General features: G+C 57.4%; 1 protein-coding gene across 2 annotated transcripts in view; it reads left to right on the top strand.

Annotated features, from left to right (window-relative positions):
- Positions 1-16078, top strand: part of LRP5 (low density lipoprotein receptor-related protein 5) — a 105172-nt gene that overhangs the window by 17765 nt on the left and 71329 nt on the right. For both annotated transcript variants that reach the window (XM_011942322.1, XM_011942321.1), the window contains exon 4: positions 1807-1938. Coding sequence is in view for 1 of the 2 variants with exons in the window: in XM_011942321.1 (XP_011797711.1) it covers positions 1807-1938 (132 nt within the window). In the remaining variant the exon portion in view is untranslated. The remainder of the gene's footprint in view (positions 1-1806; positions 1939-16078) is intronic.

The raw sequence follows: 16078 nt of genomic DNA, 5'->3' as shown, positions 1-16078 counted from the left end.
TGGGGGTGCGGAGGCGTAGGGAGGTGGGAGAGTAAGTGGGGTGGGGGGCAAGTGGCCCCTCCCTGCAGAAACCCATGCTCTGTGGGGCACCCTCTCTAAAGGGGTACCTGCTGCAGTAGAGGGAGATGTGTGCAGAGTATGTGGCTGGCTGGGGGGCACGGGCCTGCAGAGGGCCCCTCTGCAGAGCTTGTGGGGGCTGTTTCAGGTTCAGCAGTGGCAAGGGGATTCCCAAGGAAGCTTGCCTTGTTTTCAAGGCCCAGAAGAAGTTGTGTGTGTGTGTGTGTGTATGGATATTAAAACATATATATATATATGTATGTGTATTTTTTTTTTTTTGAGACGGAGTCTCGCTCTGTCACCCAGGCTGGAGTGCAGTAGTACAATCTTGGCTCACTGCAAGCTCCACCTCCCGGGTTCACGCCATTCTCCTGCCTCAGCCTCCTGAGTAGCTGGGACTACAGGCGCCCACCACCACACCCGGCTAATTTTTTGTATTTTTAGTAGAGACGGGGTTTCACCGTGTTAGCCAGGATGGTCTCAATCTCCTGACCTCGTGATCCGCCCGCCTCGGCCTCCCAAAGTGCTGGGATTACAGGCGTGAGCCACCGCACCCAGCCACGTGTATGTATTTTTAATAGAGATGAGATTTTGCCATGTTGCCCAGGCTTGTCTCAAACTCCTGGGCTCCAGTGGTCCTCACACCTTGACCTCCCGAAGTGCTGGGGTCACAGGTATGAGCCACCATGCTTGGCCCTGCAAGTTGCATATTTATCAATGAATAACCTGCTCAGAATCAGCAGTTCTCAGCCTGGGGGCCATGCAGGGTTGTGACAGAGGTCCCTGATGGTGAAATTCACCAGCTTCTGTGACAGTGGGGCTGCGGCTCTGGGGACAGTGACCTACCCCCACAGGGACCAGGGATGGAGATTTCTGGCAAAGCCATTATGGAAGGTTTGGACTTTGAATTGAAAGGTGGGGCCTAAGGGTGGCAGCTGTTCCCAGAGCAGGACACAGGAGGGTGGGGCTCTCTGGAGCTGTTTCCTGGTGAGAAAGTCATGGTCACAAAACCCTTCTACACTTGGGGCAGCATGAGGGAGGGAGAGGTTCATTTTGGTGAGTTTGTTGTTCCCGTTATATCCATGTTTTGGGGCTGATACACCCCAGCTTTCCCCTGGTTTGAATGAAGTGCTGGAAGCATTTATTGAGTTCCGTTCAGTTGCTGTTGGTCACAGAGGGCTCGGGAGAGTGACAAGCTTGGCCATCCCAGCAAGAGGGACAGTGTTCCTGTGGAAGCTGCTGGGTCCACACATAGCACAAAGACAAGACAAGGCTTTTGCCCAGGAGCCCACTGTCTCTGGGTTTCCGTCACTACCACACAGGCAGCTCCTGACCCCTGCCATTGGAGTGTGGGGGGCACCCTCTGCAGAGGGGTGTCCTTGCAGGGCCCCGAGGAGCTGGGGAGGGTTTTCTAGTCATAGGTGCTTGGTGGGAGGGAGCAGGTAGGGAGGATGCCACTCCACGGGCAGGTCACGTCTGGGTGTGAGGGTGGCCAGGAAGGTCACGGCTGGTTTTGGGGAAATTGCAGGCCATCTGGCCGAGTTGAGGGCCTGAGGTGGAGGGGGCCAGTGATGAGGCAGGTGGAATGGTGCCCGCGGGGAGGTCCCTGATGCCACTTGAGGCTGGCATTTGGGCAGAGGGACACACTGGGGGCTGTCATGGGGGACGAGGAGGCAGGATGCGACTCATTCAGAAACAAGTGACGGTCTTCTTCTGGAACCTTCTCTCACTCTGTCCTGGTTTTCCCAGTCCACACTCGCTGTGAGGAGGACAATGGCGGCTGCTCCCACCTGTGCCTGCTGTCCCCAAGGGAGCCTTTCTACACATGTGCCTGTCCCACGGGTGTGCAGCTGCAGGACAACGGCAGGACGTGTAAGGCAGGTGAGCCAGTGGGACGGGACGGGATGGGGCGGGTGGGGCGAGGCCTGGCGGGAATGGGCTGCAGCCAGTTGCCCCAGAAGCAACCTCGGCAAACCCGTTCAAAATGATCCACTTGGCGGGTGTGGTGATTCAAATCTGCGGTCCCAGCTACTTGGGAATCTGAGTTGGGAGGATCGCTTGAGCCCAGGAGGTCAATCCTGTTCTGTTTTTTTTTTTTGCCCCAGATATTTTCCCAGTTTTTCACTCTCCGCCTTGGTCCTCAGGCACTTGGTGCTTCCTGGTACTGTGCTGCAGTGGGGCATGGCTCTTCTCCTCTGGGTCACTGGCTAAGGATCTTTCTTTCCAGGTGTCAGTTCGGGTCGGGCCCTTCGGGAAATCACACAGGTTCAGGATGCAGCTTGCCTTCGGGGATGCTTCTGGGCCTGGGGTAGCCGGTCTGGCCTCTGGGACTGACCCTGGGGGTAACGAGAGGTGTCAGGAAAGCGCCATCCCTGGTACCAGTCCTCCCTATTTCTGTAGCATGATGGAGCCCAGCTTGCAGAAGGTGGTGGAGGACAGGGCCTGCTTCTTATGCCAGTGTACCACTCGGGAGGGCAAGAGGCTTCCAAGTGGGCTGGCTTCCACACTCAGGGAGAGTCCTAAGGGGCAGAGTCTCGGTGTGGGGCCCCCTAGAAGGACTCTTCTGGTATCCAGTGGGTGGAGAAATCTCCTTGCTCCCACTGCTATCTGAGCACATGGGGGTCCTGACTCTAGGCACAGTTTCCTGTCCCTCTGCCCTCCCCGGCTAGGGTCTGTACTTGGGTGCAGTGTCTGGGGTGTGTGTGTGTGGTTGCAGTGCCCGTGGCGCATGGGTCTTTTCTCTGCTCCCTGGCAGGGGTCCTGCTCTTGGTGAGGACTTTCCTAGTTCGTATTTGTCTTTCTGTTTCTGAGAGCAGAGCATCTTTAATGAAGATATGGCTGTTTCATAAAAGGGTCTGTCCCCTGTGCCGGCTACTGCAGGGGATGGTTGGAGAGTCTCCCCCACCAAGCATCTTGTTTCCCAAGTAGGGAGAAGGAGAATTTGAGAAATGGGGACTTGGGCAGCCTAGTCCTCACGGCTCTGGACAGCACCCCATTCGTTCATCTGCTTGCTCATTCATTCATTCATCCATCCATTTGCTCGTTCAGCAGGCATTTGTCAAGCACTTGCCGTGTGTCAGCATTGCTCCGAGGCACTGGGGACCCCGTGGTGCAGGCAGAATCCTGGGCCTCTGGTGCTCACACTTGGGATTCTGGGGCTGGGTGGGTGGGGAGATGGCACAAGTGAGTCCACGAGGGAGTCGGTGCATTGGAAAGGGTGAGTGTCTTGGACACCCACTCCTCCATCACCTCTGGGGCCCTTCGCTGTTTACCGTTTACCTTGGCCTCAAAGGCAATGTTGAGAGAGAAACTGGACCCAGGGAAGGAGTCCAGATGAGCTGCCTCGTGAGTGACCTGGCGACACCAGGAGTTTGGACCGAGCAGATGAAGGGTGGATTAGAGATCCTTGAGTGGGAGGAAGTTTGACCAGGTTGGATGAGCCCCTTGTTTACAGAGGAGGCTAGGGCAAGTCACTGGCCTGGGGTCACCCACAGCAGGTGGCATAGTAGGTTCAAGCAGGTGGGCTCTGGCTCCCAGAGGCTTGAGTTTGCTGCTGCTCCATACCTGGGCCCTGGTGGAGCAAGGCCCTGGTCTCCCTCACAGACTGCCCCAGGACCCTGCCTGCTCCCGGAAGGAGGGGGTGCCTCGGCTACATAAGCCTCAGCAGAGAAGGATGCTTGGCCGGCTGGCTGCCCGGGAACTTTGGCCTTCCCAGAGTTTGTTTTCTCTCCTTCCTGTCTGTCTGTTGGTGAGAAGAGGCTGAACTCAGTGCTGGAGCTGGACCCTGCGTTCTGCAGTGTCGGTCGAAGTCCTGGCGGAAAGGGAGAGAATGAGGACATACAGGCTCATGATGGCAGAGAGTGGCCACCACAGTCAGGGCCAAGGGACGGAGTGGAGAGAGAATCACCGGAACATGGCACAGGTTTCGAACAGGCAGCTCAGGCCAGGCGCAGTGGCTCACACCTGTAATCCCAACAATTTGGAAATCCGAGGCAGGTGGGTCATTTGAGGTCAAGAGTTCAAGACGAGCCTGGCCAACATGGTGAAACCCCATCTCTACTAAAAAGACAAAAATGAGCGAGGCAGTAGTGGCACAGGCCTGTGATCACAGCTCCTCGGGAGACTGAGGCAGGAGAATTGCTTGAGCCTAGGAGGTGGAGGTTGCAGTGAGCCGAGATCGCGCCACTACACTCCAGCCTGGGCAACAGAGTGAGACCCTGTCTCAAAAAAAAAAAAAAGAAAAAGAAAAGGCAGCTCATCCTGGCCAATCTGAAAAAGGTGGAAGGTGGCACATATACGTTCCCCAGTATCCACAAATATTCCAGAAAATATCCGAGAAGAAAGCAGTTGATGAGTTGGGCCTGTTCCCCTGCCCCGAGGTGCACGTGTGGTGGGGGCCGTGTCAGGAAGCAAGCCAGCACACAAATGGACATAGTCAGGACAGACCTGGGTCGGGTATGGCACACAGCAGGGGCTGAGTTGGAGACTCCTATACTGGGCAGGTCAGGAGTCTCTCCCCAGAGGCCTGAGATCTGAAGGACTAAAAGAGGGAAAGGCGAGAAGGAACAGCGCGTGCAGCGGCTCTGAGGCAGGAGCATGTTGGTGTCGGGACCGACTTCCCGGGCTGTGCGACCTGTGTAGTCACATGAGGTGAGCTCTGTTGTTGTTGACCTGAAATTCCTACCTTTTGAGTAAGGGGCTCTCTGCACTCCTATTTTGCAGCAGTCCCCGCAGATTCTGTACCAGGCCCTGCGCTGCGTGTTTGTGAAGCTGAGGGGGTTCTGGAGGGGTCTCTTACTCTCTCGGTGTGCCTGTCTCCACATCTTATCTTCTCTTGCTTTTTTGTTCCCTGGCCCTTCCTGCATTTTTTCTGTATGTGACTGTGTGCCTGTGTGATTGAACCATAAGGCTTCCTGCCCTTTATTTCACTTTATGCATTGCAGAAGCGTTTGCGATTGCAGGAGGTAAATATGTATCAAAGACATGAGTTTTCGTGCCTGAAGGGTATCTTTTTGTTTTTTGTTTTTTGTTTTTTTTTGAGACAGAGTCTTGTTCTGTCGTCCAGGTTGGAGTGCAGTGGCTCACAGCAGCTTCCACCTCCCAGGTTCAAGTGATTCTCCTACCTCAGCCTCCCAAGCAGCTGGGATTACAGGCGCCCGCCACCATGCCTGGCTAATTTTTGTATGTTTAGTAGAGACGGGGTTTCACCGCGTTGGCTAGGCTGGTCTCGAACTCCTAACCTCAGGTGATCCCCCTACCTTAGCCTCTCAAAGTTCTAGGATCACAGGCAGGAGCTGCTGTGCCTGGCCTATGCCTGAATGATATCTTGATTTTTTTTTTTTTGAGACGGAGTCTCGGTCTGTCGCCCAGGCTGGAGTGCAGTGGCGCGATCTCAGCTCACTGCAAACTCTGCCTCCTGGGTTCACTCCATTCTCCTGCTTCAGCCTCCTGAGTAGCTGGGACTACAGGCGCCGCCAGCTCGCCCGGCTAATTTTTTTGGTATTTTAGTAGAGACGGGGTTTCACTGTGTTAGCCAGGATGGTCTCGATCTCCTGACCTCATGATCTGCCCGCCTCGGCCTCCCAAAGTGCTGGGATTACAGGCGTGAGCCACCACGCCCAGCCTGTCTGAATGATATCTTATCAAGACGTCTTTAAGGCGTCCTCCCGCTATGGGACGTGTCTGTTCTCTTTGTGTTTTTGCCATTTCTGAGTCGCTGCTGTGGGTTGGGGGTGGGCAGGTGAGAGCTGGCTTGGGGTCTGGCCACTGGAGTTAGAGGGCGCAGGGCCTGATGTGTGTTGCCACCATCGATTGGTGATGTCTGCCTAAATGCTGTGTTGCATCTGTTGGGAATGTCTGCCCTGGAGAGCAATAGACATGTAGGAAGCAGGTGTGGTCACCATTTCTGCTCTTGGGGTGTCAAAGCAAGGCTGGGTGTGGACATTTGTCCAAGGAATGGGGAAGGGACACAGCCCCCACGGCAAGCAGATCCGTGCAGTCGTGCCTGTCAGGTGCCTTGCCCCAACAGTGGAAGGGTCATTCGAGGTCAGGAGTTCAAGACCAGTCTGGTCAACATGGTGGCCAACATGGTGAAACCGCGTCTCTACTAAAAATACAAAACTTAGCTGGGCAGCAGTGGTGCACCTGTAATCACAGCTATGTGGGAGATTGGGGCAAGAGAACATGTTGCCCAGGGAGCTTTTGTTAAGGGTCCCTGTGTGGCTCCCTCGTGCATCAGAGTTCCAGGAACTCTGACAGGCTCTGATAAAACCCCAGACTCATGGCTCAGTGAAGTTGCACAGCTGGACAAGCTTGGAGACCCCAAGTAACTTGCCCAGGCTACCCTGGCTTGCAAAGGGCCACTGCTCATCCAGGGGCGGACGGTGCCGTGCCGGATGCCTGGCATGCAGTGGGTGCCCAGTGTCCAGCTGCCATGTCCACTGTCCATGCCCTTATCACCGTCATGTTGTCGCCATGACCGGCATCTTCGGTGCTGTGGCTGGTGCCAGGCCCGTGAGAACTGGGGCAGGTTCGCTCAGGGTCCGGGTTTGCCTGCATCGTCCCAGAATCCTCTCACACCCAGGGGAGTGGGCTGTCATTGGGAGCTAGTAAAGGGGTGTTGCTTTCTTTCCCAACCAGAAGAGGCAGGGGCTGTAGACTTAGGTGGAGCCCCTGGCTTTTTGCTGGCTCCCAGGATTCTGATAGCTGGGCCTTCTGAGCCCTGGGGACTGGCTGCCCGTGGCTGAGCCCTTCAAGGGCATTGCACTCCTTCTGCGAATGTCACATCCTGTCTCCATGTCCAGACCCAGAGCAGCCCTGGGGAGTCCTCAGGGCTCATTTTCCTGCAAGGGGGTGGGTGCGGGTGGGTTGGGACAGGCCCTGTGGTGATTAGAGGAGGCTGCCTGCGCTCAGAGAGGGCGGTTGGGCTACCCAGAGGAGGAGGCCCCTGCAGGCTGGCAGGGGGCCTGTTGGCTCTGGCCCCAGCCCTGTGCTCTGTGGCATGGAGCTGACACCGCAGACACCTGTGGGGTTGGACCGCTGGATTAGCAGAAAGCCCTGCCCTTCCTGTTGGAAGCTTTCCCATTCCAGAGCCGTCAGGGCTGCGGGGGCTGAGCACACAGCTCCACGATCCCTGGAGACTCAGCCGTCAGGGGTCACCTTTCTCTGGTCTTGTGGGAGCTCTTTTTGCCCCCAGCCGTGAGAGGCAGTTTTAACATAACTCAGTTGGAGCATGAGTGGCATGCAGGAGAAAAACATTTTGTGTCATTTAGACGCCCTGCTTGGGCGGGACTCTGGGCTGGGAACGTCCACATGCAGCCAGTGCGGGGACTGTTTTACTCTGAGCCTGAATCTTTCTGCTTTGGTTCCAGATGCTGTGTGTAGGGTGTTCTGTCAAAGGGAGAAAAAAGCTCCTCAATGACACAGAAAGATGCAACCGGGAGTCTGGTTTTGCATGAGGATGTGAGCGTTTCAGTTCACTGTTTTTGTAAGCATGGTTCCCCAGCCTGACCCCAGGGCTGCCTGGAGATGGGCCCCACCCGCTTCCCGTTAATTAACCGGCTGGTGCTGGGTGTGGATTCTGGCTTCTCTGTCTCCCTGCCCTGGATCCTTTTGAAGCTGAAGTGTTCCAGGGGCAGCTGGTGTGGAAAAGGGGAGATAGAGTTTTCTAGAGGTTTCACAGTTGAGAAGAAACCTAAACTCTTCTCAGAAGCGTTTCAAAGGTTTGTCACCAAGGTGGCTCTCTGCAAATTCGAGATGGTTTTAGAAGATCTTTCCATATTTCTTAATCCAGAGGGAGATGGGGATGGGTGAGAAACAGCTTTGTCCTTAAGGAAGTCATGTTCTGTTTGGAGGACAGGCACAGCCTGGCATTGAAGTTGGTGAGTCAGAGACGGACCTGTGAGCGGGACCAGAATGGGGCATGGGCTTCAGACGTTACAAAGCAGACCACGCGGCATCCTGGGGCTTTAGTATCCAAATGTCCTGCCCTCCAGGTTTTATTCCTTGCCATAAAATATCACATTAAAGGAAAGTGTTTTGTTAAAAGACCACAGTCCTGTCACCCGAGTACAGTCGCTGTTCTCCTTTCCTCCGTGGCTTTCCAGGCTGCAGGCACCTGTTGGTGGTGTGGCTGTGCACCCGGCAGGCATGAATTAGCTGTGCAGCGTGGCTGCTGACGGGACACCTCGCCTCGACCGAAAACCACCTGGAGATAGCAGCTGCTCACCCAGGGGCAACGTGAAGAAAACGTGAAATTCTGTTGCTTGTTGCAGCTGACAACATGGCTCTGAGGTCCCAGTGGGCAGAGGCCTCGTGCAGGGCACCTCGCCAGCCAGGATGTCAGAGCTGGCCGGAAGGAGCGGTGCCCGTGGAGGGCTGCCAGTGCCCAGGGAGCCTTCCGAGGTGTCACGTTGAGCAATGAAATTCAGAGTCGGGCAGAGGAGGCCCTGGGGTCACACGGGGATCTCCTCCTGGCTATAGGTTGGTGAGGTCCAGTGTCCGGGGGTGAAGGATAGAGGCCCCATGGTGAGGGCTCCAGAGCGGCCCTGGGCTAGCGGAAATGTGAGTAATGAAGGAGGCTGTGCTGGGGGCCTTGTGCCTGTTCCAGAGGGAGGCATTAGGAGTGATGTTTAGGCCGAGAGGAGTCAGGATGGAGGACATGACTTGGTTTGTAGTTGGGAGCCGGCCAAGGACTGGTGTTGAGGAAATGCAGTGTCAGGCAGACCCGGGGCTGTGGTGGTGAGGAGGTGCAGTGTCAGGCAGACCCAGGACCGTGGTGGTGAGGAACTGCAGTGTCAGGCAGACCCAGGACCATAGTGGCAAGGAGGTGCGGTGTCAGGCAGACCCGGGACTATGGTGGCGAGGAGGTGCGGTGTCAGGCAGACCCGGGACTATGGTGGCGAGGAGGTGCGGTGTCAGGCAGACCCGGGACTATGGTGGCGAGGAACTGTGGTGTCAGGCAGACACGGGACTGTGGTGGCGAGGAACTGCAGTGTCAGGCAGACGCAGGACTGTGGTAGCGAGGAACTGCAGTGTCAGGCAGACCTGGGACTGTGGTGGCGAGGAACTGCAGTGTCAGGCAGACCCGGGACTGTGGTGGCGAGGAAATGCAGTGTCAGGCAGACCCAGGACTGTAGTGGCAAGGAGATGCGGTGTCAGGCAGACCCGGGGCTGTGGTGGCGAGGAACTGCGGTGTCAGGCAGACACGGGACTGTGGTGGCGAGGAACTGCGGTGTCAGGCAGACCTGGGACTGTGGTGGCGAGGAACTCTAGTGTGAGGCAGACGCGGGACTGTGGTGGTGAGGAACTGCAGTGTCAGGCAGATGCGGGACTGTGGTGGCGAGGAATTGCGGTGTCAGGCAGACCCAGGACTGTGGTGGTGAGGAAATGCGATGTCAGGCAGACGCGGGACTGTGGTGGCGAGGAATTGCAGTGTCAGGCAGACCCGGGTCTGTGGTGGCAAGGAGGTGTGGCCGATGTCAGGCAGACGCGGGACTGTGGTGGCGAGGAATTGCAGTGTCAGGCAGACCCAGGACTGTGGTGGTGAGGAAATGCGGTGCCAGGCAGATGTGGGACTGTGGTGGTGAGGAATTGCGGTGTCAGGCAGACCCGAGACTGGTGGAGAGGAATTGCAGTGTCAGGCAGACCCAGGACGAGGAGGTGCAGTGTCAGGCGGACCCAGGACTGTGGTGGTGAGGAACTGCAGTGTCAGGCAGACCTGGGACTATGGTGGTAAGGAACTGCAGTGTCAGGCAGACACGGGACTGTGGTGGCGAGGAATTGCAGTGTCAGGCAGACCCGGGTCTGTGGTGGCAAGGAGGTGTGGCGTCAGGCAGACCCGGGACTGTGGTGGCGAGGAATTGCAGTGTCAGGCAGACCCGAGACTGGTGGAGAGGAATTGCAGTGTCAGGCAGACCCGGGTCTGTGGTGGCAAGGAGGTGTGGCGTCAGGCAGACCCGGGACTGTGGTGGCGAGGAATTGCAGTGTCAGGCAGACCCGAGACTGGTGGAGAGGAATTGCAGTGTCAGGCAGACCCGGGACTGTGGTGGTGAGGAGGTGCAGTGTCAGGCAGACCCAGGACTATGGTGGTGAGGAACTGCAGTGTCAGGCAGATGCAGGACTGTGGTGGAGGAGGTGTGGTGTCAGGCAGACACGGGACCGTGGTGGGGAGGAATTGCAGTGTCAGGCAGACCTGGGACTTGAAGCACCTAGTTCCACTTGCGGGCCAGCTTTCTATTTTTTGTCATTGTGTTGGGACCTTAGGAAGGTGACTTAGCCTCTCTGAGCTTCAGTTTCTCCGTTGGTAGAAAGGGGGTGATTATACTCCCCCATCCATGGGGTTTGGAGGAAGGCCGTGGGGGTCGTGCTGAGCAGTGCAATGATGCAGGCCGTCTGGGTTGGTGCCGAGGGCGCGAGGCTTCCTTCGGAGGTTGTAATCAGAAGTAGCCTCCAAGGCTGGGTGCTGCCAGGAGGAGCTGAGGAGGGGTAAAGGGGCAATGGGGAGAACAGCTCACACAGCTGGCGGGCAACCTGGGGAGGACAGAGTGGGGTGTGCTGGGCGCTCCAGGCATGTGGCTCCCTTTCCTGTGGGGCGAAGGCCAGCATGGGGGCAGGGCCTGGCTGTGTCAGAAACACTCAGACTCTTATGACACATCCAGAGTCCCCGGCCCCACCCAACCCACCCAGCCCACGAGAAGGAACAGGGTGGGCAGGTGGGGCCAGATCTGAGAGTTCCCCAGGGAGGGCTGTGTGTGGCAGGTTGTGGGGGGCAGCGCTGGCACGGCCGGAAACATCTCGGGGTTTGAAGCCAGAGCCTCAGGGGAACTCGAGGGTCCCTGGGACTCCCTCCAGGGTGTCTGACCGTTTATCTTTCGTGGAGTTACAGGCGAAGACATTTCTGTGATGTCTTGAATTTGGCTTTTTCCTGATTTTGAGTAAATGAAAGCCAGCCAGGTGGAGGGAGTCGGGTGCCTTCCCCATGGAAAGGGCTGAGAGGGTGGTCACGCCGGGACCCCAAGGGACGGGGAGCAGTGTTCCCAGGGGCACACAGGCAGCCTCCAAGAGGTGGGGATGTGTTGGGGGGTCCCTGCACTGCTGTGTGCCTTCAGGGCAGCGCTGTTTGCGTGGCCTCTGAGCTGCAGGGTGACCGCCGGCCCTGGGCTGTCTGTGTCCTGGCTCCCTCGCCCCTCCTGAAGTGACCCCCATGAGACAGGGCAGGTATGTCCTGCGAGCAGCCCTCTGCCGCCCAGCGTGGCCGGGGCTCGGGGGACCACAGCGGCTGCGATTCTGCTCTCTGCAGCTCAGAGTTACTCTCATCCCCGGCAGTCGAGTGCAGAGCCTGGGCCTCCCGGCCTCCCCACCCCCTCCACACAGCCCCAGGACCAAGGCAGCAGCTGGCTTCGGTTTCTGCCATGTTTTTCCAATTATGTGGAATGAGCTAAAAACAGCAGGAGTGGGGCCTTATTTGGGAGTTGCCACCACCGTCCTTGGAAGCTGTTGTCCCTCACGGCCACCCCTCCAGCCCCATCCTCTGTGGAACGTGCCCCTGTTGCTTTGACTTTTGTCGCCCGCACATGCCTCCTGCTTGGGGGCCTTTGGGCAGTGGGCTTAGCGGCGTGCGCCCTGCCACTCGGGCCACACATGCCCAGGCCGGCGGCTCTCGGGGCCGTGTCCAGAGGGTGGCCAGGCAGTGCTCCCGGCAGCGCCCAGATGAGGCTGGGGTGCGGCTTGGGGATTTGCGGACCGCCGGCCACAGCTCACCCAGACAGAGTTTTAACAGATGTTCGTCTGTCAGAGACAGGAAACAAAAAGAAGTCGGGGATGGAGTGGGGGCGGCGGGAGGAACAGAGGGGGCCACTGTGGAGTCTGACGGGCAGACTGACAGCTGGAGCCGACGGCAAAGCCCCTCACGTCCATCCGTCTGTCCGGGCGGATTAGCCCAGGGAGCAGGGCCCGCTCAGCTCGGGGCCGAATAACGGGCGTTTGTTCCCAGAGTCTGGCTGTCTTGTCACTTACCAGGGAAGTAGGTCAAAGGGAAAAAAGAAAGGAGGTCCTGAGGGGCCGAGTCTGCCGCTGCCGGGCGGTGATTGGCGTTGACTTTGCAAACAGAAGGCAGCTGCTGTTCTCAGCCATGGACCGTGAATTTTTAATAGCAAGAAAATCAGCTCGCACGGTTCAGGAAGTTGTGGAAGAAGCCTGAGTGCTAACTTTATTTTTTTAATTGAGGTATAACTTGCAGGCAATAAAACGCACACATTTTAACGTGTACATTTGGATTAACTTTGACAGCTGCGTATGTCTGCATGACGACTACCCGCTCCAGACAGAGAACATTTCCACCGCTGGGAAAGCTCCCGGTGCCCCTTTGCTGTCCCCAGCCCCCGCCCCTCCACCACTCTCCTGACTTCTATCACTGTGGATTAGCGTTGCCTGTTCCAGAACTAAATGGAAATAGAACCACGCAGCTGTGCTCTTCTGCTTTTGGCCTGAATACTCACTTTCAGGGCTGATGCAAGAGGAGAGGGGTGCACCGTATTCCTAGCCACTGCTGTCACTGTGGGGCGGGGGCAGAGGTGAATGGCACCTCTTGGGTGGGTGAACTCTGGGCGCCCTTTCCACAGGTTCAGAGTTAGACTGTGGTCACTCCGGCCACTGGTTTTGTACCCTGCAGCCTCTTCCGTGTCCCCCTTGTGACTGCAGCATAAGCCCGGCTCTGTGCTGACCCCAGACCACCTCCGCAACTCCAACAGCTTCCCTTTATCTTCAGAGGCGAGTTTTGTGCTTGCAGGGTGCAGGCCCTGATGGGACCCCCATGTTGCACAGACAAAGCCCCTGTGTGGCTGTGGGCACTCCTTGCCCTTTCTGCATTTGGTGATGACTCCTTGTTTGGTTTCACTGACCGTGCCCTGTGCCTCTGCTCTCCCTGCCTAGTTCCGTGTGCCCTGGGGTCAGTGATAGAAGACACGGCCCCGGGTCCCCGGTGTGCTGGGCTGACACCTCGGCTGCCACTCACCTGCAGAGAGATACTAGAAGTCTCTGACTCCCTTCCTGGCCCCCACTCGGTTTTTCTACCTTTTACTGCCTATTGCAATGGAAATGCACGGTTTGCCTCTCCCTGCACACATCTGAGTGTGGACCTCCCTGCCCCTGCTCGTGCTGTGCCCGCCACCCGGAGCACCCTTCCCCTGCCCCCTGCCACAGCACCCCTCCATCCAGACCCCGCTCCTGCACACGGCTCCTCTGCCTCTGAGAGTGTGGCAGGTGCGCTCCCTGGCGCAGAGCTGGCTTCGTCCTCTTCCTGTGTCCCATGGGACCAACACCAGGACCCAGGAAACAGGCTGGGAGAGTTCAGTAACACCTTCAAGAGTGTTTAAGAGCTGAGGTCCTTTGGTCTTCAGTGGAGCTGGCAATGACTCTCGATTTTGTGAAGAGAAGCCCCCCGTCTCCGTGCCAACTCTGGGGATTGAATGGAAATCAGAACATCTGAGTTCCAGCCTCAGCCCTCTGCTGTGTGGCTGTGAAATGCAGGCCCCGTGTGCCTTGCTGACCTGAGAGTGTCGAAAGGATGGTGTCTGGGAAAGGATTTATAAATTGCAGAGCACCCTGCACTTGTGTTAGATGGGGCCGCGTGAACTACTGATAGTCAGCTGTCTTCCATCACTCGGGGCAGTGGTATTGTCACATGGTTCCATTCTTTTTTTTTTTTTTTTTTTTGAGACGGAGTCTCGCTCTGTCGCCCAGGCTGGAGTGCAGTGGCCGGATCTCAGCTCACTGCAAGCTCCGCCTCCCGGGTTTATGCCATTCTCCTGCCTCAGCCTCCTGAGTAGCTGGGACTACAGGCGCCCGCCACCTCGCCCGGCTAGTTTTTTTTGTATTTTTTAGTAGAGACGGGGTTTCACCGTGTTAGCCAGGATGGTCTCCATCTCCTGACCTCGTGATCCGCCCGTCTCGGCCTCCCAAAGTGCTGGGATTACAGGCTTGAGCCACCGCGCCCGGCCACATGGTTCCATTCTAATCCGTTGTTTTGGCCACTACCACTGAGGCGGAGTGGATGACCGAAGTCATGTTTGTTGGGGACCACTGCAGCTGTCGTGGTCCTGAGTCCTACAGCTGGGCACGCCTCCTGGGAGCTGTGCGAGGGGTCATCCGTGGCTGGCCCTGCTTCATTTTTTTTTTTTTTTTTTTTTTTTGAGACAGAGTCTCACTCTGTCACCCAGGCTAGGGTGCAGCAGTGTGATCTCGGCTCACTGCAACCTCTGCCTCCTGAGCTCAAGCGATTCTCCTGCCTTAGCCTCCCGAGTAGCTGGGACTATAGGTGTGTGCCATCACGCCCGGCTAATTTTTTCTATTTTTAGTACAGACAGGGTTTCACCGTATTAGCCAGGATGGTCTCGATCTCCTGACCATCTCGTGATCCACCCACCTTGGCCTCCCAAAGTGCTGGGATTACAGGCGTGAGCCACCATGCCTGGCCAGCCCTACTTCTTAAATGGGCCTGAGGCACACAGTGCTGAGAGCTCGCTGAGGTCTATGGAGGAAGGGCACAGATGGGATCTGGGCCTGGGCATCCTGGCCGGTCCCCAAGGCCGCCTCCACAGGGATTCCAGGTACAGTGGGGTGGCCTTGCAGAGGGGCGCAGCCGTGCTTCAAGCTGGAGCCAGCTGCAGGGGCCACAGACAGGGTGTCATCAGCAGTATAAGTGACCCCTGCTGTTCATTGAACACCTACTGTGTGCCTGGGTTCAGAAAGGCACCCTGTGCTGGCTTTTAAAGAGCAGAGCCACCTGCCTAAAGGGGGGAACGTGGCCTTCTTTTTCATTTAAGTCACCAACTGTTCTATACGTCCACGCCCCTAAATTCTTCAGTTCTAGGCAAAGATGAGAGGGCTGCCCAGGCTTCATTAGCCCAATGATGCCACATTTCGCTTGTTAGGCTATGTTCCCACCAGGGTCCCCAGCAAGGGGCTGCAAGTGTCTAATACCACAGGGAGGGCTGGTGTGGTCACTCATGCCTGTAATCCCAGCACTTTGGGAGGCTGAGGCGGGTGGATCACCTGATGTCAGGAGTTCGAGACCAGCCTGGCCAACATGGTGAAATCCCGTCCCTACTAAAAATACAAAAATTAGCTGGGTGTGGTAGCAGGCGCCTGTAGTCCCAACTACTCGGGAGGCTGAGGCAGGAGAATTGCTTGAATCTGAGAGGCAGAGGTTGCAGTGAGCCGAGATCACACCACTGTACTCCAGCCTGGGCGGCAGAGCAAGACTCTCTCTCAAAAACAACAACACCACCCACAAGGAGGGTCTGTGTCCTGGAGCCTGGCCTCAGGCATGTCCCACCTCGCTGTGGCCTGGCCTCAGGCATCTCACTTTCCTGGGGCCCATTTCCCCTTGAGTCTGACATGTGCGAAGCAGGTCACGTTGCTCACTCAAGGTCATTCAGTGACAAGATGGGGCTGGGAGCCGGAGTCAGGTCTGTCTGCTGAGGGAGCAGGCACACAGCCTGCCTGGGAGTGGCCACGCAGCTGTGGGCCTGAGGTTGTGGTGGGGCGTGGAGGCAGAGGCAGGCAGTGGGGGGCCACAGGAGGTGCTGGCTGGCACCGGGGGATGGGGAGGAAGGGACCCGCCTGCAGGCCCCTTCCCGAGGCTGTCTCTGACTTGGTGCTCTGGCTGCCCCGACCCCAGGCAGAGCAGCAACTTCCCTGTTTTAGAGCTGCACAGATGGAGCCCCTGACTGCAGGCCAGGGTGTCTGCCGGCTGCTCCTGGTGGGCCACAGCCTCTCTACGCTCGCTGGAAGACCCCCGGCACCGTGCGGGTGACAGCAGCCGGCCTCAGGTTCCAGCAGAGCCAGCATCGGGCCCAGCCACTTCCCTCGTGCTCTGTCAAAAGTGACCCTATGGTCACTCGGCGCAGGTTCCTGGGTCAAAGTGCTGGGCTGTGGTCGCAGCACTTGCCCCACCACTTACCCCTGGGGGCAGCAGAGACACTTAATCAATTGCTAAAAAACAAAAGTAATCTGGCCTCCT

This window comes from Colobus angolensis, unplaced genomic scaffold (assembly GCF_000951035.1).
Source record: "Colobus angolensis palliatus isolate OR3802 unplaced genomic scaffold, Cang.pa_1.0 Scaffold21, whole genome shotgun sequence".
NCBI classification, from domain to species: domain Eukaryota; kingdom Metazoa; phylum Chordata; class Mammalia; order Primates; family Cercopithecidae; genus Colobus; species Colobus angolensis.
This window is presented reverse-complemented; position numbering and strand designations above follow the sequence as displayed.